Source organism: Leucoraja erinacea, chromosome 3, assembly GCF_028641065.1.
Source record: "Leucoraja erinacea ecotype New England chromosome 3, Leri_hhj_1, whole genome shotgun sequence".
NCBI classification, from domain to species: domain Eukaryota; kingdom Metazoa; phylum Chordata; class Chondrichthyes; order Rajiformes; family Rajidae; genus Leucoraja; species Leucoraja erinaceus.
This window is the reverse complement of record NC_073379.1, coordinates 65,149,331-65,170,743: the sequence shown is the minus strand read 5'-3', so window position 1 is coordinate 65,170,743 and position 21,413 is coordinate 65,149,331. Positions and strand designations below refer to the sequence as shown.

Here is a 21,413-nt window from a genome sequence, read left to right as displayed (position 1 = left end):
AATTTCAACCAGGGCTCACGCAATTTCCTCTCCAGTATCCCGACCATGTCCTCGGATATATCAGATCGGGCCCTGGAGATTTGTTTACCTTCAAACACGACAGTACCTTCAGTACTTCTTCTACAGTAACCCTGACTGCTCTCAAGACACTTCCAGTGACTGCTCCAATTTCCTCCGCCCTACTGTCATTCTCCTCGGTAAATACAGAGGAGAAATACTCATTTAGCACCTTACCCATCTCCTGTGGCTCCACATAAAGGTTTCTGAGAGGTCCTACACTCTCACTAGTTACCCATTTCCCCCTTATGTCTTTATAAAATCTGTTGGGATTGTCCTTAATGCTACCCACCAGAGATATCGCCTGGCCCCTTTTTACCCTTCTGATTTCCTTTTTTAATTTACACCTTAGTTCCCCAAACTCCTCTAGGGATGCACTTGATTCCCAGCTGCCTATACCTGTCCAATGCATCCTCTTGTTTTTGAGTAACGTCTCAATTTCCCTGGCCATTTGTCCCACTCCCTTTTGTCCTGATGCGGGGTTTTGTCAATCCTTAGGTCAATTCCTTTCCTCCACCCATCCCATTAAATTAATGATGGGTGATGATTATGGCAGTGGACCAGCTTTAATAAAGTTTCTAGATACAAGGGTTGTTCTTTCACAAGTGTCAATTTCTACAGTTATTCTCTAAGCAATATTATGTACAAACAAAAAATGAAATGAGGAGTCCCGATCCTTTTAGTACATACTCTGACAAGTGCAGAGCTCAAAAGGAAAATAGCTGGGAAAGAGCAGAGTGCTCTCAATTTAATGAAAGGTCTGGCCCTGCAAGGAAGAGATCATATGAAAGGTAAGTTCCAGTGCAGGTGGCAGGAAATATCATGCCAGCATTGGAAAAAGGTCATATCTCTAACTTTCAGTCTCTAGAAATGTGAATAAATAATAATGCATTTCATAAACTGCAGAATTTGGGGAGGAACCCCCCCCCCCCCCCCCCCCCCCCCCCCCACTAAAAGCCAAGTTAAATTTAAAGACCATGGCTTATTAGCTTGACAAATAGCAAGGTATGAATTTGTGGGAGACGCAAACTGGTCTCTTCACAGGAGATTGAGTGCAAATCAAAACCTGACATTAATGTATTTTGGGACAGTCGCCATCTATAAATATTGATTCGTTTATGGAATCGCAAGATGCATTAATGTTTTTTCCATTGGAGTGTTTAAGCATCTGGGGAGATACCACACATTGCATTACTATTGCACACATTAATATTCAACCAGCACATTCTGCAACTCTTCTGCTATGTCAGCATTTACCTGCCAAAGAAGGAAATAGCACTTTGTCAAATGGTAGTAATCTGAACAAACATTTGGCCTTGAATCCCCTACAGTTTATGGATATATTTAGAGCATGTTCTTGGTGCATCAAGAAACTGCATCGCTGCTTTTATTCAATTTCATAATTCTGGTGCATTGAGATTAGATAATGTGGAAATTTACTGGCAATTTATGAAACAACTGATTTTTAGACTGGCTGTTACAAATCTTTGTTGTAACATCCAGTCTTTCCAGAATTAGGGGGTCACAGTTTAAGGATAAGAGGGAAGTATTTTAGGACCGAGATGAGAAAATCATTTTTTACACAGAGAGTGGTGAATCTGTGGAATTCTCTGCCACAGAAGGTAGTTGAGGCCAGTTCATTAGCTATATTTAAGAGGGAGTTAGATGTGGCCCTTGTGGCTAAAGGGATCAGAGGGTATGGAGAGAAGGCAGGGATGGGATACTGAGTTGGATGATCAGCCATGATCATATCGAATGGCGGTACAGGCTCAAAGGGCAGAATGGCCTACTCCTGCACCTATTTTCTATGTTTCTATTTAAAGGAGGAAAGTGCAGAGTGGAAACATTGAACTGATGGATTAATAACAAAACATCAAGTGCTCCATTGGTAGGAAGGAAGGAAAACACCTCAAGTGTATTCATGAAGTCTCTTTGGGGGAGGTGGAAGGGGGCAGTGGGTAGAGAAGAACTGGAATAGGACCAACAAATTTGTGTAAATTCCTGGCAGGTGACTAAGCAAAATATGTAAGGATTATTCCAGGCTACATTAAAAACCTTGAAACTCTCCCAGTGAAAATACAAAGAACACATCATTAATAGCACTAACTTGACCCATCAAGCACCTTCTGTCCACTTGTGGCAGTGACTAGATCCCACTTTTACCTCGCCCATGTCACAACTGGAGATTAGGCAGGTCATCCTTGACCGAGGGATTGCCTACATTGAAGCATCTGTTTTTTTATTTCCTGTCCTAGATTTAAGTAAGGTCATGTCTGATGGTATGATTGATATCTTGGGTCTCGGCAACAGCTATTCCAAAGTTAGACACACAATTCTGGAGTAACTCAGTGGATTAGGCAGCATCTCTGGAGGAGGAATAGGTTATCTTTTGGGTCGAGACCCTTCTTCAGACTCTCGGTCTTCGGGCCTTCTTCAGGCTTCAGGTCTCGACCTGAAATGTCACTTATTCCTTGTCTCCAGAGATGCTGCCTGACCCGCTGTTACCCCAGCATTTTGTGTCTACAGCTTCTTCCTAAAGAACTATTCCAATCTTGATGGATACAAACAATGTGTTTGTCAGATTTATAAACTTGAGCTTCAGAGTCATACAACATGAAAGCAGGCCATTCAACCCACCATGTCCATGCTAATCAATGAACAATGGGGTTAATCTATCTTTCAGCATTCGGCCTGCAGATTTCAACAATTTATTTGCCCACATTCATGAGTAGAATGGTACATCCTATGCATTGACTTGTACAAAATCAGTGCAAGACTATATGCCTTTGCTGCGCAGGGGTATTTAAGCTGCCCATGCAGGAGCATGCAAGCGCTTGATAAGCATTGTTGGGAAAGCCATTAAAAACAAAGATGACAAGGTCAATTTGCAAATATATTTTACCTTATTAATCATATACATTAATTTTTATCTGTGTTTCAAGAAAATTAAAGCCTCACTCCATTTAATTGCAGTGTAATTGTAATGATATATTTTTTAATGTTTATTGATGATAGAATTATAATTGTGAATTGAGATCATTGGCAAATAGTTACATTAAATTGTAGTGATTGGTGTTGAAGCCGTCACAAACCTTCTCAGTGCAATCGCATCACTGCCAACCTAGGCCTTAGGGCCTCTTGTCCGTATCCAGGGCATGGGTCCAGTCTTCAGTTGAAGTAAATGCACCTCTAATTAGCCAGGTTGTGAAGTATGCTTTACTCTACAAATAATCTACAACTTAGTGGGAGTCATTTTAAATATTTGCCAGCCATTTTACTCTTTTATTTCTCTTGCACGTAGGAATGATTTTATTCCCCTTTCCCAGATTTAAAATAAAATAACTTCACCAACTTCCCTTCAGTGATTTAGCCATTTTGGCAGCATCAATGAGCATACAGGTGGCATGTACTTGGTTGTACTACACTCAGCAACACACTGATTAATGCCATGCTCAAGACCCCCATTGTCAGCCTTACCGTTATAATTTCCACCAAATCAAAGCCTGCAAATTGATATACTTTTTCAAAAAACATACAAAGGTGAAAACAACCTGCCTGAATAGAAACACTTCATGTGACTATACTCCATTATGATGTAGCAGCATCTCTATGGGATGACCTCTCACCGACTTCCCTGCTCCACTCCATGCCCCCGTTATTAACAAAACGCATTTTGCTTCCTATATGGTGGTTTAACAATATTAGCGACAATATTTTTGCCAAATGGGCAACTGTTTAATGAAATGCACCCATCAAAATAAAACAAGCCCTGCTATGAACATTTAGTTGCGGTGCTCTGACAATGCTTCTGGAAGTACCCAAAAAGACATACGAGATTTCCTCTACCCAAAGCAGCGTATTTTACATCCATCAAACATAGCTTTTGTCGCTTTACTATTCTTAATGTAATTTGAACATAATCCTATTTCTCCTTGCTAAGTTACTGATCTATCTTTCGCCCCTCAACCCCATTCCCCTGCCTTCTGCCCATAACCCCCGACACACTTACTTAGATTCTTTATTAGTAAGCATGTCAGAGGTTATGGGGAGAAGGCAGAAGAATGGGGTTGAGGGGGATAGATATATCAGCCATGATTGAATGATGGAAGAGAAATGATGATCTAAATGGTCTAATATTGCACCTAGAATTTATGAATTTAACCCACCCAAAGGTGCTCACGAGACAGATCCACTTTTATTCCTGCTAGGTGCAGTAATTGGTGGAGTTGTGTCAAGTTAGTTTAGAGAACAGACGGTTTAACATATGGCATTCTGATCGTACATTAGAATGCCATTAAAGTCTTTCATTCAGCTAGATGGCAATGCTAAATTACTGGAATTATATCGGTACTCCATTAATATATTAAAAAAAGATAGTTTAGCATCAGCATCAAAATGCCTGTTCAGGAAATGTACTACTTTTGTCAAGAAATGAAAATTCACCAGTCATTTACAAATTTAAGGAAGAGGAGAAATATGTGGAAAAAATAACAAATATAATGGTCAGTTGACAACAGAGGAAAAGAAATGTGGCAATATTAATTGGACAATGACTAATAATTCTTCTCTTTAGTTCTATTAAGAACAGCAGCAGAGCTGCTCAAGTTCTGGTGAAGTAGGAATGGCCAAAGCTGCCTCAAAAGAGGGTTATTATTAATTGACTTCTACATCCATTTTATTTTCTTGAAATGGGCGATTAATAATTAAAAAAAACTAGAACTTAAAGTTAACATTAACATTTAAAAAAAATATTGATCAGTATTATTTATCTGTACTGAATGTGAATTTTTACCTTTGTGGTCTTGTGACACTGCTGGGCTGTTAGTTTCGCTCACTGACTTAGAAGATGGCTTAGAGTCAGCATCAGAATGTTCCAGATTCACCACGGTTTCCTTGGGATGAGCAGTTTTCTCCTGAGACATACATAGGTCTTCTGTACAAATGAAAATAATTGACAGCATTCACATCAAATAATGTTTAATCTATTTCTTCAATTAGCAAGTTAATATTTTTGAATATGCCCTGTATTTAGGAGACACATTTAAAGTCCCAATCAAGTAAAGGGAACTGGAGAAGTAGGGTGGAAGAGAGCATCTAATAGATCACCAAGTTCCTTCCCACTTGACATCGGCTCTCCAGCCTGGCAAACAATCTAGGCAAACTTAAATGCAGACATTATAGCAAGGAGAGAAATAGAGCATAAAAGTCAAGTTCAAGAAAAGATAATAAAATATGATCAAGCTGGATACAATTTTAACACCTGACATCATTCAACATCCACTGTAGAAACATAGAAATATAGAAATTAGGTGCAGGAGTAGGCCATTCGGCCCTTCGAACCTACCGCCATTCAATATGATCATGGCTGATCATCCAACTCAGTATCCCGTACCTGCCTTCTCTCCATACCCTCTGATCCCCTTAGCCACAAGGGCCACATCTAACTCCCTCATAAATATAGCCAATGAACATGCCTCAACTACCCTCTGTGGCAGAGAGTTCCAGAAATTCACCACTCTGTGTGAAAAAAGTTCTTCTCATCTCGGTAATTTTAACATTTAACAAGTGGAAACAAAATTAAGCCTTCTTAATGGGTTTGCTTTTGAATAAATTATCACAAATTTGTCCCAGTATTTCTTGCCATGTCTATTTGTCCCTGGGTATCCAATTTACTTTCTATTTAAAGCTAATCTTAAGCAGCATAATATGTCAAAAGAATGTTCAAAAATAGTTGCAGTTATGCACTGAAGGCCCAGAAAACATAATCACAACAGTCATGTTGATACTTAAAGGAACCAAATGCAATAATTTTAAACAGATATGCCTATGCATAGACTGATTACTTGACGAATGTGTCAAAACATGGGAGATCTACCTCAAATTCCCCCAAAGTACAATGTATATCAACAGGATATACATTTAATATCACGATACATGTGGAGAGTGATACAGCATAGGAATCATAACGATCCAAGGTTGCTTTTGACAAAGGTTGTCTATTGTAACTCTACCCTTTTAATTCTGGATAAAGGCTTAAGCTGATTTGTAAGAAGCTTTTCCTCGATTCAAATATATAGATAATATAGCATTCTCAATCATTTCTTATGGTAAGGACGCTCAGCATTCTCCAAATTGAGAAACTGACATTTTGCATCACAAGATAGAATGAACAAAAGTACAAAATTTGAGCAAATAATGGATAAAACTGATCACTTGGTGACATCGACTGAATGTTACTCATCTTTAGATTCATCTCTTCCTCTCATTTCCCCTGCACCCAGCAATTAATCAACAATTCCAAGTAACAGCATCATATCTGCAAACCGTGAGCAGTGCAGAAGAAAAATGTACCTGCAATTTCAATACCACTCTACATGGAACTCTACACCACACTATTCCTGGAGTGCATGTAATCACTCTGCAATATTAAATTGGTGGCAGATCAAAATAAAATCTCACCTTGAGCTTGAAGATGAGAAATATTAAAGCCTTCCTTTAGTCTAATGACAACTACTCCATATTGATAGTCAAATGCATCACTGCAAAGAAAATATGCATTTCAAGACCAGCCCTTTAACCATTAACAGGAAACATAATACTTAGCAAAATCTAATAAGGATTAGTAACATGCACATGAAACGTATGTATACCTTAAGATATTTAAAATAATCAAAGAACATGCTTAGGGGTTCATTAAACAATATGAAAATGTGAATAGAATAGTAATATTTAATTTGTATAAAATTTAGGAATTTCTCTACTTGAATAAAGGGCTTTACACAAAAGATCTAATTGATTCTGAAGTTAATGAACTGAAACAAAAAGCCATAATAATTATATACAGTAAAATTGGATCCTGCATACTTGGGACCTTGATGATACCAGACCGGCATATTTTCCAGCCTACTGGATCTCACTTATTAATATTCTAACATAATTCACATTAAGATATTGCACTGCATTATAGTGATTCACCATGGAAGCAGACATGTCTGCCCACTAAATCCATGCTGACCATCAACATCCCATTTACATTAATCTTATATGAATCCCCCATGTTCTCAACTCCTCACAGATTCCACCACTCACCAACATACTAGGGAAATTTACAATGATCAATTAAACTCCCAACCCGTGTCTGTGAATATGTGGGAGAAAATTGATGCATCCGGAGGAAACCCATGTGGTCACAAAGAGAATGTGGAAACTGCCCGTACACAGCTCCCAAGGTCAGGATTGAACCAGAGCCTCTGGGGCAGTGAGGAAACGTCACTTTTAACTGTGCCATTGTGCTGTCCACGTTCCTAACGTTTTCCTAGTTCTGAGAATGGTCATCAGCCTGAAATATTAACTGTGTTTCTCTCTCCAGTTAATATATTTTCCAGAGGGTTAATATATTTTCGAGAGAACCACGTGAGCTTCAAGGAAGCGCCAGAAATGGAGCCTTGGGTGAGCTTCAAGGGCTGCAGTGAGCTAGATGCTGAACCATCAGGATTTCTGAAGAGTCTTTTGTTGGATTATTGAAATTTTACAGCTGTTTTTCCCATGAAAAGCTTGCTTTACTTTCAATAAGCTACTTTACTCCATTGAACGGTAATTACCAAGATTAACTCACTGAATAGCATTTATGTAATTTTCCACATCTTTCATAAGTGCCTGGCGCCAATCTTTTTTAAAGCCAAAGACAAGGGTGTTCGGTCTCATTCGACCAAGTCCTACAGCCTGGAAAGAAGATGAAACAGAAATTAAATGCAGGTTTGTGCTACAGTACTAACCACCGGAGTTCAAATGCGTCAGCACTTGTCAATCTAACCCACAGGCCACATGATGAGGAAAATTATTTTTATTTTTTTTAAATTGTGCGGGTCCAGGTCATATAGCTGCAAATCTGTGCGAATTATACATCACATCTAAATATAGTTTTGTGTCCTTTTCATTATCATGTCCGGAGCCAAGCATCATTAGCATTCACCTTGAATATTTTTGCTGCCGAGTCTATTTAAGACGGTCAGATTTGCAGACCAGGTTTTAACTGGGGGAATCAACCAAGTATCAAACTAGAGAAAATTGTTTTAACACCAATGCTGGAAGCAAATCCCAATATCCACATAATGAAAAAATGACAATTGACAACAGTATATGTATTTCATGTTTAGCTTTTTTGTTAGCCTTCAATTGAGTACCCACACATAACAATCAATATTTGCGGAAAGAAATGAATAGGCAATGGTTTGTCAGAATCCATCTACCCTGACCACAACGATATCACAAAACTGAACTTCAGCAAAACCATGTCAGAAATGTTGAATTTACAAGGTGTTTAATACAAAAATCAAAACTTACTTGCAGCAGAAACTGTGTTCCTTCACGCAAATCTTCTGCGTACACAGGGGCATAGAAGGCTTTCATTTTATTTTTGATTAGCCACCGTTGGTATTTAGATTGGTCAGTAGAGATTTCCTTCAGAGCTTGCCTGCGAGGCCCCTAATAAAAGTTCACATAATTGCGTTCAATTTATTTCAAAACTCTTACTTTTGACTAAGAAGAATATTTTGGGAATTAGTCAAAAAGATTTAGGTTTCGCAAGAATTGATCTGACACCAGACAACCACAATTCAACAAGCACATTTGAAATGCTAGTGTAGATGGGACATATTGGTCGGTATGGGCAAGTTGGCCGAGAAGCCTGTTTCCATGCTGTATGACTCAATAACAGACTTGGGAATTATTGGAGAATACAAACAGGCGACCTTCCCCATTATGGGGTGGGATAGTGTTCCTAGAAAATGATCCGTTGGAATTTTCCAAAATACAAAGCTGTGTCACCTACCCATGTGTCATGAAATGCAAATTGAAAAGGACAGCATTTCGTGTTTATTTACTTTTTGCCCCCCAAGAAAGTGCATTTCATTTCCTATCTTAAATAAAGGGCAGGACTGTGACGTCGCTGGTAGAGCTGCTGTCTCACAGTGCCAGAGACTTGGGTTCTATCCTGATGTGCAGAGTTTGCACATTCTCCCTGTGACTGTGTGGGTTTCCTCTGGGTGCTCCGGTTTTCTCCCACATCCCAAAGATGTGCAGATTTGTAGGTTAATTGGCCTCTGTAAATTGCCCATAGTGTGCAGGGAATTGATGAGAAAGTGGGATAACATAGAATTAGTGTGAATGGGTGTTCCATGTTGTATTTCTAAACTAAACTTGTCCGTAGCGATGCAAATTTTGTAAGAGTGAATTCTATTACCTAGATGGCCTGAACACAATGTATACTTGTACTTGTTGGAGTGAACAAAACAGTACGGCAATGGAGCCAACGTTATGAGGGACACAGATGGGCAGGAAAAGAAAATCAGGTTTTCCTATGGGATTCACAGATGCAACATATTGTGAAGATAAGGTCATATGTTGAAGGAGCAGAATTAGGCCATTTGGCCCATCATGTCGACTCCACCGTTCAAACACGTCCGATCCATCTTTCTCTCTCAACCCCATTCTCCTGCCGTCCTTCCGTAACCCTCGACACCCTTACTAATCAAAAACTTATCAATCTCCACCTTAAAGATATCCATTGATTTGGCCTCCACAGCCTTCTGTGGCAATTAATTCCATAGATTCACCACCCTCTGACTAAGGAAATTCCCCCTCATCCCCCTTTCCGAAGGAACGTCCTTTCATTCTGAGGCTATGGACTCTGGTCCTAGACTCTCCCACTCGTGGAAACATCTTCGCCACATCCATTCTATCCAGGCCTTTCACTATTCGGTATGTTTCAATGAGTCAACTTTGATTATGATTATATAGATGTAAATTGGTACAAAATTGGTGTCAAGGGTTATGGGGAGAAGGCAGGAAAATGGGATTAGGAGGCAGAGATCAGCCATGATTGAATGGTGGAGTAAACTTGATGGGCCGAATGGCCTAATTCTACTTCTATAACTTGACAACTTGTGAAAACTCAAATGGAAGTGTTGATAAGGATTGCAATCAATGGTCATACCACCACTCGGCTGGGGGAGTGAGTGAACGGTCAATGTGCTAATATCAGAATTGGGAAACAAGTTTGAAATGAACCCATTTGAAAGTTGCAGAAAAAAGGGGAAGGTCAAAAAAGGAAAGATCTGTGGAAACCAGGGGGATATTAAATGACTGACAATGTTGATGATACTCAACAGGGTAGCTTCTAAGACAAGATAAATGGAGTTCATGCTCCTGATCGGACCTTTCAGAAAAGGCCAGTTATTTGACATTGTTGAAATCATTATTGAGCCCAAGATGGAATAAGAGGTGCTGTTCCATATGTTACATTAGGCTTTGTTGGAATAGAGTATGAGGCCAAAGACAAGTCACATTGGGAACTGGATGGAAAATTCAAGGATGGCAATCCTGACTGAGAAAGGAGGTATAAATCATAGGCGAATTACAGCTTAAGAAAACAGTCTTAATACTGAAAGTGTGCAATGAAGACAAATGGAAGAATTCAACTACTTCAAATTATCATAGTGGAGCCCTGAAATGCAAGGTGATAAGATACAAATGTTAGGCTAAATTGAAAATAAATTATTTGCCCAAACTTACCGTATGAACATGTCCACAGACCACTAGTCCAACATTTTTCGTGAAGCCATGAACAAGATGGAGCAAGGCTGGACGGGATGTTGGAGCACCCGTCATTAAAAGGCATTGGGGCCTGCATAGATAATCATTTAGAATAAATGAATGTAGAAATATTATATATCCATTGGTTACTGTAACGCTGCATATATGCCCAGCATATTCTGAACACAACTTTAATCTTTTGTTTTAATGATTACAAGGAATTGGTACTGGATTTAAAAATCCACATGGTCTTATTGATTGGTAGAAAAGAGTGCATAATCCTTCAATTCAGTTACGAATTTGTCTTTAAATGCTAGAATGCTTATTGACGTGACTTTCAATTACCTGAAATTTTTTACGTGATCCTCGACCCCTGCAAGACGAATGGCATGCTGCATAGCAATCAGGTAAGTTAAAGCCTGTGTAGAGGAGCCCCAGTTAACATCTGTGGAAGAAACAAAAACAGCAGTTCAGTTTATTGTTACGTGTACCGAGGTATAGTGTTCTTTTACGCTGCAAATCTTCACTGCTCTCGTTTCAATCAGATTAGTTCTAGTAATAAGACAAAATAATTGCTGCATGCCCATCTATGTCCACCTAACAGATCAGTACCTCATTCTAACCAGCACAATTTGCATTGCAGCTAAAGTAGCAAAAGATCCTGAGAATAAATAAAAAGTTAGCATTACTACACAAGGATGCTAGTTTTAAAGAAAATCTTACAAGAGTAATGCAGATAGAAGATGGAGAGCACAGATAGTAGTACATGTCTACTTGGTAGTACATGTCTGCCACTAATTTTCCGGCAACTGTTAGTCCGACACCTGATATATTGAGGACAAAATTATGAGAGTACACTTGAAATCGCCCCATGAAGTGTGGTGCCTATGTTGGGTGAAGCAGCTGATCGACCTCATCGGGAGTTATGCAGTCAATCAGCTGGTTGAATTTGCCGCCTGCTGCCAGGGCTCTGGCACTACAGCTCAACCGACTTCTGAGGTTGATTTTGTGCCCCCCTCCTTCCCTCCCGACAACCAAAGCGGACCGCCTGGTGCCACTACACTCCTCTCAGAGACCATGACTGCTGTTTGGTCCAGCAAAGTGGATAATGTCTGGAACGAAAGGTGCTGGAAAATCAGCGGCGGACCTGTAATAGAGACAATTGCAAAGATGGGCAAATAGGTTAAAGTGCGTTCGAACATTGGCAGTGTTTTGGATGGTCTCAAATTCATGAAGGGTACATTGTTTGCAATTCCATTGCTGGGGCAAGAAAGAAAGTAAAGGGGGCAGGAAAGACAGTAAAGGGAGCAGCAGGATGTAAGTGGGCAAGGTGAGCAACAAAAGAGCAAGAAGAAAGGAGGGAAATAAAACAAAGGCGAGAAGGATCTTCACAGGATTTCAACAGGGTGATACAGAGGGTGTAATTTATTGTCCCTTCAGCATATCTACTGCCTTCACTTCATCAAAACCAAACCTATTCAAACAATGAAAAGTAGCAAAGAAACCAATTGCTCAAAACAATCTCAAAAAACAAATCTTTAGGCATGGTGCACAACAGTCAACTCATTAGAGTTGTGTTAGATACATAGAAAATAGGTGCAGGAGTAGGCCATTCGGCCCTTCGAGCCTGCACTGCCATTCAATATGATCATGGCTGATCATCCAACTCAGTATCCCGTACCTGCCTTCTCTCCATACCCCCTGATCCCTTTAGCCACAAGGGCCACATCGAACTCCCTCTTAAATATAGCCAATGAACTGGCCTCAACTACCCTCTGTGGCAGAGTTCCAGAGATTCACCACTCTCTGTGTGTTCTAATCATTTTAGTCAACTATTTGAGAAATTAGTTTATAATTTTATCTGATTTGTGGTCGTCAATATATTTTCGGTTAAGCATCCAGCAGAGTACATGCCAGTGATTTGACATTTGTAACAAATTCAAGGTTCTGTTGCAAATGATGGGAGACATCCAGCTAATTTCACTTCAGAGGAACACTTCCAAATCTAACAAAGGATTTCTGTGCTTGCATTTGAAAGTGAATCTCTATATGGAAACCAAGTGATTTATTTCAATCCTAGGCCAAGCTATAAATTACAGAAAGAGAAACGGTAGGACATTTAAAATTGCACAATTCCCACAACATACGACTATCACGGAATTTTTCCCTTTAAGCCACAAACAAAGGAACAAACCGATTTCCCCTTAAACGGATTCAATTTATCGAGTTAATTGACAATTCTTCAGTGAGTGGTAGCTGAAGGACCATAGGATGACATTTGTACATAATTTCCCAAGGAAAGAAAAGAAACAATGAAGTACTCTGGTTTCTGTCTGAATACATGTTTGACAGCAACTAAAATAAATAAAAGGAAGAGAAGTAAGACTAACACTGCACACATTGCTGGTAATATCAACATGTCATTGAGAAGGGAAAATGTCATAACAGAAAGATGATGATTCTCCACAAAGTGCTGGAGTAACTCAGCAGTCAGGCAGGATCTCTGCAGGACAAGGATAGGTGACGCTTCGGGTCGGGACCCTTCTTCAAACTGGACAAGGGACATGGCCCAAAATGTTGCCTATCCACATCCTCCAGAGATGTTGCCTGACCTGCTGAGTTACTCCAGCACTTTGTGTTCCACTAAAATTCCAGCATCTGCATTTCCTTGTGTCTAAGTTGATCATTGTATTTGCTTTGCAATTTTTTACAATAATTTGGTGACATACTCCTTCAAAACAAAGATAAACTTTGAGTAAATTTTCTTCAGATTTATTCAATTATGCATGTGATAAAAAGTTTAATAACCAATTATTGTTGCAATATAGAACCATATTTCAAAATGCACAGCCGATCATTCTGGCACCACACTAACTGCCAACTCACTAATCATAAGAGTGCAGCCAAAAGGCTACTTAATTAGTGAAATGCTTAAGAAGGAACTGCAGATGCTGGAAAATCAAAGGTAGACAAAAGTGCCTCAGAAACTCAGTGGGTGAGGCAGCATCTATGGAGCGAAGGAAATAGGCAGTGTTTCGGGCGAAACCCTTCTTCAGACTAATGTAAGGGTGGGGGGGGGGGGGGGAGAAGAAAGGAAGAGGTGGAGCCAGTGGGCTGAGGGAGAGCTGAGAAGGGGAGGAGAAAGTAAAGACTACCTGAAATTAGAGGTCAATGTTCATACCACTGGGGTGCAAACTGCCCAAGCGAAATATGAGGTGCTGCTCCTCCAATTTACGGTGGTCCTCACTCTGGTCATGGAGGAGGCTCAGGACAGAAAGGTCGGATTCGGAATGGGAGGGGGAGTTGAAGTGCCGAGCTACCGGGCGTTCAGGTTGGTTATTAATGAAATGAAGAGTTTTGAATATGCAACCAAAATCCAGGTGCCTTGTGAAAGCCTATCCCAAGGGCCGGTTGGGGACAGTCAGCATGGTTTTGTATGTAGAAGGTTGTGCTTCACTAATCGGATTGAGATTTTTGAAGACGTGACTGAAAAGGTCGATGAGGGCAGAGCTGTACGTGTTGTATACATGGATTTCAGTAACGCATTTGACAAGGTTCTGCATGGTAGGCTGCTCTGGAAGGTTAGATCGCATGGGATCCAAGGAAAGATATGATAAGGGATAACCACAATAAAGGGTGATAAGGGATAAAGATATGACAAGGGATAACCAACCACCAGCAACCTCTAAATTTCAGCATTTAATTATGCATTTGCTGACTACAAATATTGCTGTCATTTGGCAATGCTGAAGAGCAACAAGAGTTCTGTTGTCATTACAACTGAAAACTGAGATGAAGACATTTTATACTATGTTACAAAATAATTTGTTTTTGCTCATTGACAATACCATTCATTTGTAACTAAGTGAAGAATCAAACTCTAGACATTGCTCCAGGGAGAAAAGGTGGACTGTAAACCACAACCAATGACACAATTGTGAGGCTGCATCAAATAGGATCGGTTCCATGCCTTGAAACATTTAAAAAAAAACATAGCATGCACTTGTGAAAACTTGTAAGAAAATATTTATAATCTTTCTGAAAGACACTTGCCAACAAATTAAATTGAGTGCCACTGGGTTTGAAACCACCATTCTGAAAGGTGACTCCGCTTATTTTTATTTTATTTTTTTAATTAAAAAACGTCAGGAATGTGACGTCTATAATTTGAATGGATTCACATGGATTATGAAGTTTATAATTTGTGGTTCTAGATTTTATTGCATCTCTGTCACATAACATATGGAGGAACTCAAATTGTAAATTGGCATGCAATGTCTCATTCTATAAATTATTATTTGCAACTCAATGGCTGCGCTAGTTTTCTATCTGCTTGTAGGACTACTTCTGTATGACTCAGGGGAATCCGCTGGGGGTGCTACAGACAGGTATTGGAACCAAGGGAAGTTCCAATTGCTGTTCTCCTTGCCTGTGCATAATCACCCAACCACTGCCACTGCCACCCACCATTCGAACCAGCAATTGCAGCTCAGTCCCTCCCCCATTCCCCCAAATGACCACAAGTCCCTTTCTCTCCAATTAGCTAAACGGCTCCCACCCAAACCACTACTCACTGAAAGCTGACAATAGACTCTGATCCATGTATTGTTCCATTTCCATCGCCACTCTTTATCCCCTCCCATCACCCCAAGCATCTCCCAAATACAATTTTCTTTCATGGTCTTACAAGTCAGGCATGCCCAAGGCTTTGGATGGTACTGAATTTCCAAGTAGCAGCCCCACAAAATGACCATGGACTCAATGCACAGCAAATTGTTTAACACAACTTGTCAGACCAGTACAATTTAACACTCCTGGCCAACCTGCAACATTGTGGTTACAAGGGAGTGGTCACCCTTCCTATTTGCACTAACATTCATTATTCGTATATAGACCTAGACAGTTAATAGTTAGATAGCTGATATAACCCCTTGTGCTGGCAAAGTAAATATCCATTTAGGCAAGAGGTAATGGATAGCATTGAAGAGTAATGCTATATGACAATATTTCCGTTTCTATTTTAAACTTGCCAATGCTGAAGAGCTATATTGTTGCTTCAGCTTGGATCGTACAAATTAAAGAACAGACACTGGTACAGACGGCGGAAGTGGCTTTCCTGATCATGTTTGTTTAACAAGTTTCAGTTTCCTGCTATTGGAAGAGTTTCTAAAGTTACTGTCAAATAAACAGACACAAAAAAATTGAAAACTTTGTCCATAGTGTTAGTCTTACCAGGTTTCTTGTAAGTAACGTAGATATATAAGGCAAGGACAATGACGTTTGTTAATAGTGCTGCCCACCAATTGATGACAAACATTACGCCGCAGCACAAGATAGCACCGATCAATGAAATCCACATGTTATAGAATCTGAAAGCAGGTCGCCAGCCTAAGTACAAAAAATAGTGATCAAGTTGTTAGTCACAACTATATTGTGGGATTTTATGTGGTGTATAGTTTTTTTTAAACATGTCTGCTTAAGATGGTGCTTTAACATCTATTAGAGGGAATAGTTAAACTATATGAATTATTGATCATAAACTGAACCACATAATCAAAAAACTAATTAGATGAAATGACTCACCACTTTGCAGGGTACTATTAACTCCTGGCTAACCTTAAAACATAAAATAAACTACTTAAAAGGAGCTGTTCTCCTGATTTGAAGCTGTGCAAGGACAATGGACATCTTTGGACAGGAGGAACAATGGAAGGGGAAAGAAGAATGAAAATATAAGGATGAACAAAAAGATTAAACGTTTAATTTTAGGCATTGTATTCCAGGTTAAGAATACCATCATTTACAGGAAATTGGATTGGAACTCACTGACCAACTTACGACGTAGGAGGTATCTATCAGTCCACAGCGTTGATGCTGTTCCCAACTCAACAATCCATCACTCATCACATCCCTCCTGTTTTCTTGTTGGATATTCAGTGGCCAATTATTCTACCAGCACACCTTTGCAATTAGTTTAGTTTAGTTTAGAGATACAGCGTGGAAACAGGCCCTTCGGCCCACCGAGTCCGTGGAGACCTACGATCACCCGTACACTAGTTCTATCCTACAAGTTACCAAGGTCAATTAATGTAAGAACCGACACGTCTTTGGAATGTGGGAGGAATGCGGAGTATCTGGGAAAAAACCCATCTGGTCACAGGGAGAACGTGCAAACTCCACACAGACAGCAGCTGTAGTCAGGATCGAACCTGGGTCTCTGACGCTGTATGGCAGCAACTCTACCGCTGCGCCACTGTGCTGCTTGTGGGATTTAGGGTTAAATTAGAGCACCTGGCAGAAAGCCGTGCATTTCACACAAATAGAACCGAAGTCAGGATTAAACCTAGTTCCTGGGAGCCAGGGAACAGTAGCATTAAATGCTGCACCATAATGTCACACTTTTAAGTTGACGTGTGTGTGTCAGAGAAAGCCCCATTACTGGAGGTTTTTGGATGAAAATCAGGACACTGGAATGTTGCCACAAATGTAAGCCCAGGACCAGGAGGTGTCAATCAGGAGAAGCACCATGGGCTTGCTTGCCTACTAAAGGAAAATAAACTTCCAGTTTACAGGCATAGAACAAGTGAATGAAACTGACCAAATTACTTTACAAAGAGTATAACTACACAACTATTCTCCAATCAAGGAGAGGGGGGAAAGATTTAATAAGAACCTGAGGGATAACTTCTTTACACAAAGGGAGGCGGGCGTATGGAACGAGCTGCCGGAGGTGGTTGAGGCAGGTACTATCACAATGTTTAAGAAACATTCAAACAGGTACATGGCTAGGAATCCATAGAGATATGGGCCAAACGCAGGCAGGTGGGACTAGTGTAGATGGGGCATGTAGATTGGTGTGAGCAAGTTGGGCTGAAGGAATGGGTGACATTTGGGGTCAAGATCCTTCTTCAGACTGAAGAAGGGATTCGCCCCGAAACGTCACCCATTCCTTCTCTCCAGAGATGCTGCCTGTCCCGCTGAGTTACTCCTGCATTTCTACCTTTGATTTAAACCAGCATCTGCAGTTCTTTCCTACACAAGTTGGGCTGAAGGGTCCGTTTCCACGCTGTATGACTCATCCAGTACAGCTGAAACACCCAGTATAAAATTCTAAACCAGTCCAGACAAAGTCACTGTAACCCTGATGGCCAGTGAATGGTGCCCCCTATTCTAACAAATCTGCAGAAATCCTATGATTGTGGTAAACATTTACTTTCCCAAAAAAAGGGAATATCTGCATTGACCCAGATGAATTTCTGAGTTTGATTCAAATCTTACCTGGGGATTTAGCAAGTGAAGCATGGAAGACCGAGAAATTAATCAAAGCATACGAAGCCAGGAAGAAATTTGAAATTATTGGTGCAATAATATTTAACTCAGCTGAAAAGTAAAAAGAAAACACAATCAATACAAATTAGATATCACCCAGAAATCATTTTAACAGAAATACATTGCAAATTACACGCAGAACGCACCGTCCTTAGATGTTTGTATATTCTCCAACTTTTGTTATGCATTCACATCCAGAAACAACTTTATCTCAGTATCATTTTTAAGGCCTGTGAAGTGGAAGTACTCTAACAAATGCAAATGTTTCTTTAAAGCCAAACGACACAAGAGGCACCACGGCATTTTTGGAACAAAATACACAAACATTTCTCCGTCTATGAATTTCCTTCATAATCAATGATCATTCGCTTCCTGAGATGCAAAGCATTTTAGAATGTTCAGAGGATGTGATAACATTACACGTTTAAATTATTATCTTTTCCTCAGTATATACAGCCTTGTTGGGGGACAATTGTAACATATGTTGATCCAATTGTCAGAAAGAGTCGCCCCTCCAAACTCATATTATTGGACACAGCCAAGAGCATCTTTTCACATGAACCAATCCCTGGCCATACTTTTCTCAGTTCCCTCCAAATCCAGATCACTCCATTCCTGCCACAATGCTTGCTCCAAGTACCGAGTTGTTTGATCCATCACAAAATTGAGAGAATCCTGATTCAAGTCTTAAATACAAAACATTTACCATCGGCTGGGATAAATTAAAAAAAGCGGTTATGATTTTAAGACTATTGTACAAGAACATAAAAATGCTGCCTCTACCTTACTAATGGAAAACAGTTGCTCTGGAATTATGCAACTATAGGGAATTTATTTTACCCTGATGTCAAATACAAAAAAAGTAATTAATTACATTTAAATTGTAGTTTATATTTTACAATTTTGCAGGTAGTTTACAAAAGATTGACTAACCAATTAATATGAATCCAAGACCAATGAAGAATGTTAGAACATAGCCACGCAATGGTTCATTGTTCTTGCCATATCCAACTGAAAACATGTGAAGGCCAGGATATATGTTATCCTTGCACAAAGCCTGAAGAAAAATAAAACATTTGATATCATCATTGCACATCCAAAATCATTACGGAAGTAGTATCAAAACAGCAACAAGCTCTGTGCAACATTTAAAAAAACTTACATGTACATAATGCACCTGGTAACAAGATCAGGTATGCAAGATAAATTGACTTTTAAAATCAGTATTTCCATAAGGTAGCAATACCTGTAGGAAAATAGCAATTTCCTGGACATTGTTACGAGCACAAAGACAGATTGCAGTGTTTGCATGCCCAGACAAAGAATACAAAACAGTGGACTAGGTCAAGCCAATTTCGAAGGACAAACGTATGGGGGAGGCTTCCGAGGATCGTACCCCTTAGAGAAATAATGCATTTCTAAATTAATTGATAGAAATTAATCAATGGAAATCTAATTCAGGCAAATGATTCAGGCAAGTAATGCAACAATAAAGACTTGTAAAAGGGAACCAATGGTAGTTTCAGAGGCAGGAAATAACCCAAACAAAGCAACGATGCACTGAAAAGTCAAGTAAAAATGGTATTAGATTGGATTATCTTCATGGTTGCTGGAAGAAAATGCATGGAAAGAGACACGGCTTTTCAAGATCACAGATAATGGGACAAAGAAATACAACCTGCAATCATAACACAAGAGTGAACCATCAGTCTCCTCAAGCTTGCCCTACCATTCAATATAATCATGGCCCATCTATGCTGGCCACAGCTCCTCTTGATGCCAGTTCCCCCATTGAACATGAATTTCTTGCTTTCAAATATTTGCCCATTATATACACACACACAAATGCATATACACAAACAATTTAACAAGTAACATATTTGTTTATTTAATAAACTGGCCTCTCCATCACCGACAGATGCAGAGAATTTCATATATCCACTCCTCGGAAGAGATTTCTCCATATCTCAGTTTTAAAGGACTGGCTTCTTATTTTGAGAAAATATCTCACATCTCATAAGGACATAAGGAATAGGAGTAGAATTAGTAGTAGGAATAGAATTAGGCCATTTGGCCCCAGGTCTATCTCTCCCTCCTAACCCCATTCTCCTGCCTTCTCCCCATAACCTCTGACACCCGTACTGATCAAGAATTCTTGAAAGCAAGAAATACATTTACTCAATAGCCCCCTATTGGATCTTATATATATGAACCAGGTCACCACTCATTCTACTAAAAGATCCAAACTACCTAGTCTCTTTTGATAGGACAATCCTCTCATCCCAGGAATTAGACTGGTGTATCTCGTTCAGACTGCCCCCTGTTATATCTTTTTTAGGTAAGGGGATCAAAACTATGCAGAGAATTCCAGGTGTGGCCTCACCAACATTCTGTACGACTGCAACAAAATCTCCTTATACTTAAATTCCAATCCCTTTGCAATAAAGGGAAAAATACCATTTGTGTTTTTGACAACATATTGGACCTGCCTGTAAACCTTTTGTAATTCATGCATTAGAAGATCCTTCCAAATCTTATTATTTTGTAGTCACTCTCCATTTAGATAGTAATCTGACTCTTGATTCCTTTTACCAACTTTAAACTCAATTTGCTAGGTTTTTGTCTAATCATTCAATCGATAAAATCACAGTGTCCTCATCACAACATCTTCTTTCGCCTATTTTTGTCATCAGCAAAGTTGGAATGTTTATTTTGTTCCTTCCTTCAGGTTATTCATGGAAATAGTAATACATTGAGAGTCAAGAACAGATCCATGGGGTTACAAAAGTTACATCCCTCCAGCATGAACAGGATGCATTCATTGCAACTTTATTTTATGCGACAGCCAGTTTTCAACCCATGCTAAAATACTTCCTCCAATACCACGGGCTCTTAATTTCAGCACCAGCCTCCTACATGTCACCTTATCAAATGTATTTTAGAAATCTAAAAACCCTAATACATCTGCAGGATCGTCTTCATCAACTCTCCAACACATGAATTTTGTATTGCTGACTAGGTTTGATTAGATTCAGCTGTCCCAAAGGTTAGTTATTTCCTCCTTTTGACACTACCATCTTGCCAACATCAGGATGTTAAACTAACTGCAATTTCCCATTTCGCAGATAACTAATCATTTGGGAAAGCCAAATCTAATCAAACCTAGCTCCCCCTTTGAACAAATCTGTTTTACAATCTTCTGGCAGAAAAAGGGTCCCAACCCAAGACATCACTTATCCATGTTTTCCAGAGATGCTGCCTGAGCCTCCGAGTTACTCCACCACTTGGTGCCTTTTTTTCCAATCTTCTCATATCCCCCTATTATATGAAATTAGCCCATCTGTTATCTTATAGATATTTGTACTGAAAACTGATCCAAAAATATTGCTTTAATGTACCTTCTATTTTATGTCTTCTGTTATTAATTCAACACC

General features: G+C 39.6%; 1 protein-coding gene across 2 annotated transcripts in view; it reads right to left on the bottom strand.

The window, feature by feature from the left end:
- slc12a2 (solute carrier family 12 member 2) overlaps window positions 1-21,413 on the bottom strand; it is a 140,054-nt gene that overhangs the window by 17,995 nt on the left and 100,646 nt on the right. For both annotated transcript variants that reach the window (XM_055632836.1, XM_055632837.1), the window contains exons 12-20: window positions 18,913-19,036; window positions 17,929-18,030; window positions 15,883-16,038; window positions 10,996-11,095; window positions 10,630-10,741; window positions 8,401-8,541; window positions 7,673-7,779; window positions 6,517-6,596; window positions 4,850-4,990 (exon numbers count right to left, since the gene is read on the bottom strand). In XM_055632836.1, the coding sequence (XP_055488811.1) occupies window positions 4,850-4,990; window positions 6,517-6,596; window positions 7,673-7,779; window positions 8,401-8,541; window positions 10,630-10,741; window positions 10,996-11,095; window positions 15,883-16,038; window positions 17,929-18,030; window positions 18,913-19,036 (1,063 nt within the window). The remainder of the gene's footprint in view (window positions 1-4,849; window positions 4,991-6,516; window positions 6,597-7,672; window positions 7,780-8,400; window positions 8,542-10,629; window positions 10,742-10,995; window positions 11,096-15,882; window positions 16,039-17,928; window positions 18,031-18,912; window positions 19,037-21,413) is intronic.